The sequence below is a fragment of the Gavialis gangeticus genome, unplaced genomic scaffold (genome assembly GCF_001723915.1).
Source record: "Gavialis gangeticus isolate Ggan-Ray unplaced genomic scaffold, GavGan_comp1, whole genome shotgun sequence".
In the NCBI taxonomy this organism is placed as follows: domain Eukaryota; kingdom Metazoa; phylum Chordata; order Crocodylia; family Gavialidae; genus Gavialis; species Gavialis gangeticus.
The window spans coordinates 15,745,553-15,751,893 of NW_017728994.1; the positions used below are offsets into that span (position 1 = coordinate 15,745,553).

General features: G+C 42.1%; 1 protein-coding gene across 2 annotated transcripts in view; it reads left to right on the forward strand.

The window, feature by feature from the left end:
* The window catches only part of PLAC9 (placenta specific 9), a 44,171-nt gene that overhangs the window by 28,286 nt on the left and 9,544 nt on the right, over positions 1-6,341 (forward strand). For both annotated transcript variants that reach the window (XM_019502337.1, XM_019502336.1), the window contains exon 2: positions 5,836-5,936. In XM_019502337.1, the coding sequence (XP_019357882.1) occupies positions 5,836-5,936 (101 nt within the window). The remainder of the gene's footprint in view (positions 1-5,835; positions 5,937-6,341) is intronic.

Below are 6,341 nucleotides of genomic sequence, written 5' to 3' on the forward strand. Positions count from 1 at the left end.
ACTTCATGGTCAGGGCAGCTAGGGTCTGGAACCAACTTCCAAGAGAAGTGGTGCAGGCTCCTACCCTGGGGTCTTTAAGAGGAGGTTAGATGAACACCTTGCTGGGGTTGTTTGACCCCAGTACTATTTCCTGCCATGGCAAGGGGTCGGATTAGATGATCTACTCAGGTCCCTTCCGACCCTTGAAACTATGAAGTACCTGGCTGAGGTCACATGTTCCCAGCACTTTCTCCGGCCACTAGCAGAGGGTTGGACTCAATGATCCTTCCAACCCTAGCAAATATGAAACTATATGATGAGTATCAGACAGTAACAAACAATGAAAAAATGTGTACTTGGAATGAAATATTTAAATTCCCATCTCTTTTAATGTCTGTTGGTAAGCAGCCCTCTATAGAAGTTACTGGGTGAGAGGATAGGCAGTACAAGATAGTGCACGGGGCACTGAATGTAGAGAGACAAGACAGCAGCATTCATCACTAACAATTTGGGTGAGTTCTCTGCTGCTTTCTAGGTGTCTGTGTAACGCCTGTGAGAATGGGGTCATGAGCTGAACTTAGGATCACAGGCCAAGTGGAGTGGAATAATAATAACCTCTTTTTGTAGCATTCATACAAAGCAATTTTCTGTGGCCATGCTCAGCATTTAATGATTATACAAATAGAAATTCTAATCAAGCATTTTCCAAAAAGAAGATAAATGATATCTTGTGTGTTCACATGGATTTTTCAAACTCCTGTGGAGTATAGATATGGCATGTATCATAGGAGAGGGAATCAACCAAGTGATGAAGCACATTATCTCAAAATTTAATAAACTCACAGATTACTTGGCATCTGCATACCAAATATTAAACAAGCCTTTAAAGCTGCTGGTACTTCTACACAGAATCAGTTTCATTCATATTCTCACAGATTCATGCACACTTAAAAAGGTGTTTTTTAAAATCATTTATTCTACAAGTGGTGAACAGATGAGATGAGTAATAGGGTAAGAGAGGAGTATGTCCTCTCCAGAAACCACAAGCAGGAGTATTTCATATATCCTTGCCACACATCTTTGCTTTGTCTTAAAGTCACTTCAATTCTAATTTCAAGAGCTTCTTTCTTCTTAACATGCAGACTATGGCTCATTCAAACTGGGGCAGCTGGTATCTTTATTACTGAACAGCTGACACTACCCAGTACCTCTACTTGAAAATCTTTGCACAGAGCTCCTGCCAAATGCTGCGGATTCCAATTCCAGCTTAAACATAAAGACCTGGATGACTGTAGCTGAGCTCAGGGAGTCAATTGCTTCTCCCTTTGCTGCTATTTAATAGTTCATTAAATGAGAATCAGACAGTTTCTCAATTTGCCACACTTACAATCAAGTGCCCATGGGAGCTGGGAAATTATGCTTGCATTTACAAGATCAGGCCTCATCGTCTCTTGTTGGACACAGACAAGACAGGCAGCCATGGAGATACACTCTCCAGTTTGCAAAAGGAGAGCAGAGATTTAATGATATGGCCAGTATGACCAAGGTTGCTTGGAGTCTGGAGCCAGAACTGGATCCAGATCTTTTGGGTCCCAGTCCAGTGCATTACTGCAACCTTTCCTCAGTGTATAGAACTGTGCGCTCTAGTTGTTCCTTCTTGTTCCAAACCAGAGTGCTCTGTTTGCCTCCTTTTTAAAGACAAACTTGCAGAAAATTTTACATACGATCATTGCCTGTTTTCTGGGATAGGCAGGAGTACATTTTGCTGCTCTCCCCATTAACTCCCCAGTTTCCACTAAAATACTAAGGGCGCGTCTACACATTCATTAATGCATAGTGCCTACTGTGGATTACGTTTAGTATTTGTAGGCTGCTGTACTGTGCAGCAGCTCAAGCACATGCTTTCTGTGTGACAATGGGAAGTAGACTAATACTACTGCGCATTAGCGAATTAGCATGGTTTTTGTCATGCATGCTATGCGCAGTAGAACTAGGCCTTTGTACATTAAGCATCTTGTGTAGACACGCCCTAAGAAAATGATTCACCACTCATTTGCAAGTGTGTAACTATGAAACAAAGTAAAGAATTTGAAAATTACAACAATTTTGAACTTTTATTGCACAAACAGTTGCGAAATTCAGGTTCTGATGTCTGCTCCTTAGGATTATTTCTAATTTTTTGGTCAGGCCAGACAGCAATGGTGAGGCCAGGAGGAGAAAGAAGAGAAGTGACCCTGACTGTAGCCCAGTGGTTTTGGCTTTCATTTATTAGGGAGAGTCTTAGATTATAATCTTAGCATTCAGGGTTATTAGTTATGTTAAAAATGAGTGCTTTATGTAAAATGAACAGTCGGTCCAGCCTTTGAGTTAGTAGTTAACGCATTTTCCTGACAGGTGTAAGCTATTGCTTGAATTCCTTTAGACTAAAGGATATTGTCAGGATGAAGTCTCTCAGTGCTATGGTAAGTGGTCTAAAGTGGTTAAAATTCATATCACCCACCTGACCAGGCAATAGGCAGGGCTGGTTACAGCCTTCTTTAAAACTGTGCTGACAGGAAAGTAAGCTGTGTGGTCAGGGACAGGAAACACCAGGGTGCCCTTAAATCTATAGCCCTATCATCTACATTTGTTAGATTTCTAAATTGGGTTCTCTGCTCCAGGCCTTGTTTCTGGGAGGGTGGGGGTGGGGAGGGGTGCTTTAAGCCAATAATTTGCAAATTTCTAATTAGAATGATAGTTTACAAGGAGTAAACAGCAATAGGAACACAGACATTTTGATTGGATGAATATTTGCATCTAGAAGAGTTCTGATGCACTTACTGGAAGCAAAACAGTGGTTTTCAGAAATCACAGAAGTCCTACCTTTGTGATATTTGGTTCCAGAAAAACATTTCTTTTCGCAAGACTGTCACTCTGATCTTCAGTTTGGCTGCTGTGAAAGACTGAAAGCCATCAGTCTACGGCATGTGCATACAGCTACAAGTTATTTGACTCATTCAACTACAAAATATAGCCTGTCATCTGCTGTCATCCAACATCAAATACTGCAACATAGCTCACTGACAAATTTAAAGACAGAATAAGTACTGCCAGTGAACAATAAATGTGTCACATTTGTGAACTTGCTTTTTTGTTTCCCCTAACTTCTCAACAGAATAGGTGGCTACCTATCCTGCTTACCCTTAAAGACTTGGGTTGTATGAGGGTGTGCTTGTACACAATGAGTTTTTAGGAGTTTTTAAGTTGTTGGTTTCAGTTTTATACAGATGAAAGATGTTCTGTCTATATTAAATTTCTTGTCTGGTGCTTAACCCCAATCTCTCTATGGCAGTGGTTTTCAGCCTTTGGTCCGTGGACCCCTGGGGGTCTGCAGACTATGTCTATTTAAGAGGTCCACGAAAGGTAACTATGATCAATCAAAAGTATGTGAATATCTACATATATCATTCAAAAGGAGACCGCACCTGCATTCAACATTTTTTTATGGGTCCGCAAGTCATAAAAGGGTGAAAACCACTGCTCTATGGGCTCAGTCCAGGACTGCTTCTGCACTCTGGTTACCCGTGATATTGCTCTCTGTCACGTGGGCTAGTGCCAGGAATGGGCACCAGCTTCACGGGTTGAGCCACCTCCCATGCATCTTAAAAATAAGTTTCCCCACTGAATTTCTTAGATGATAAATCAGGCCCTTATTTAATAGCTAGTCATGTCACTGATGCTACAAGATCAAAGCTTCTTTACCATTTGTCAGTCACTTTAGCTGTCATCTTAAAAATCTATCCTTTATTATGTTATAGTAGCACATAACATCTATTTTAAGGTTCTGTACTAATACATAAAGACTGTCCTTTACACATTAAATAGATAAAGACAGACAAAGAACAGGAGAGGTGAAGTCACTTGTTTAAGGTGATAGAGCAAGTCATCGACTGAGCTGGAAACAGACTCCAGGTCTCCTGACACCCAGTCTTATGCACAACTATATACTGCTACCTGGCCTTTCACATCAAGAATTCTTAACTGAAATATCGGTATATTTCATTGTATCAAAAGTTAGCCATTGTATTTTTAAATATTCTGATAGAATTTTACACTCAGGTCTAAGCAATCCTAAAGCTACCACTCCTAAAACTGGAACTGCTAGAAGAGAAATTGTTCATGAGACAGCTGTATTAATACATTGTGATCGACTCCAAGCCTACACTTGGGGATTACAGACAATTGTTTAGTTAAAGGAGCTTATTAGTGCTCTCAATCAAGTCCCTGAGTAAATTAGGAAAAAGAGCAGTGAGAACAGACAGCAATACTGCTAGGTAACACAGTCCAAGAGTAACATACAGTCAACAGCACCACCACCAAGCAGTTTGCCAGCAAAACACATCATTTATATATCTAGATTGTTTCCCCTCCCTAAAATGTGAAACTAGAATGCCAGAAAATAGTTAAGTAGCAATGTACAGTGGCATCAGCAACTTGATAACCATAATCCTTCAAAGCATGGAGAGACAAACCTCACTGCCTTCCAGATGCTAGTGCATTTTGGAGGAAGGTTAATACAAACTTAAGTGGAAGGCTTAAGTGCATTTGCACCTTCCTAAGCATCAGGATATACTTTGTATGTATACAGCACCGTTAAAAACAGAATATGCTGTATGACAAAACAAAGGCTACGCAACATGCAAATGGACAGCTGTGTCAAAAAAGTAAACCACTGGATGCAAAAAGCCCCATATTGTGTATGCATAATTGTAGTTACTAGGGCTGTGTGAAATTTCACCTCCAGTTTCGTTTTGACGCTGTTTCAACGTGTTTTGAGCTCAAAACAGCAAAATCAAAACGAAACAGAGAGCTTCAAAACAGCCTCAAAATGAAACGAGGCAAGTAGAAACATTTTGAAATTTTCGAAACGTTTTGAGTTTCGAAGCTCAAGCTGGGCTTGCCTGCAGGGAAACAGAAACTAAAAGTAAGGAGTGGGAGGGGGAAGGGTTGGGAAGGACTGCTCTCATTATTGACTGTGTAGCTGGCCAGTGACTGTCATCCTTTCCTGAGGTCCTTTCCAATCCCAGTGCTATGGGGGAGGGATGGAAAAACTGCATAAAAGGCAGCATTGTTTGAACTACCCTGCTTTCTGCCTTGGTGTCAGTTGAGTGAGGGTGCACCTTAACACACACAGTGTCACACACCCATGTCCCAAATTTTGCCTGTCAGCAGCTACAGGTGCAGAGCCCCAGAACCCCATTACTTATCTCCTTGACAGCTGGTAGGCTTCATGGCCGCAGCAAGGGCTAGCAGACCTGCAGCTTTCACCCTGCTATGCCTTAATACACAGTGTTACCCATGTCACGAGTTTTGTTTGTCCTCAATTTGAGGTACAGTTTCCTCCAAACCCCTGCTATCTCCTCAAAACTTGGCAGACTTTATGCCCTCAGAAGGAGCTACCATTCTTGCAAGTTTCATCCAAATCAGGCCAGAAATGACAAATTGTAGGCTGTTTCGAGCTTCCCATTATAGCCTATGGGCGAAACATCAAAACAGCGAAACTGTTTCAACTAAATGAAATGGAACAGCAGTTTCAAATTGAAATGAAATTCAAAATGAATTGCTGTTCCATCGAAATGCAAGGGTGCCATTTCACACAGCCCTAGTAGTTACCAAGGGAATGACTTTGCGAGTTTATAATTAGGCCCGCAGTTAAATGGCTTGTATCTACTTAGCAGAACTCCTACATTTCGTAATCTAGACTGTTTACCACCTGGAGTGCTGCTTTATATTCAGATATTCATGTCATTAGCTGTCTTATCAAAGATCACTGACTATTAACTACTGAAATGCCCTTATTTGTTATTGTTTGTTTAGCTACCGCAGATCCTGTCAGCATGTCACCAGGAAGTTCACAGGGGACAGAGTGGTGTAATGATCACAACACAATCCACAGGCGGCTTGATGTTATCGAAGAGGTAACAAACAAAATACAGTTTTTGTTCCTTTTCAAAAACTGCATGTGGCAGAGCTGGGAAACAGGTCACATTGTCAGACATGTTTTTCCCAGGCACCTCTCAGACCAGGGGTGGGTAAAATACGGCCCGCAGGCCGGATGCGGCCTGCAAGACCATTCTATCTGGCCCGCAAAGCCCCTAAAAAATTTAAAAAATTAATATTTCTCTGCCCTTGGTTCCTCTCAAAAATGACAGGAACCAAGGGCAGTAGGACCCAGGAGAAGCCCCAGCAGGCTCCCACAACAGCAGGGCCTGCCTGGTCCCACCCCCCCAAGCCAGAAGCCCCAGCAGGGGCTTCTGACCTGGGACCATGCGGCTGCCCCATGCCAAAACCACAGGTAAAGGGGGGGGGGGGGGGGGGGGGCA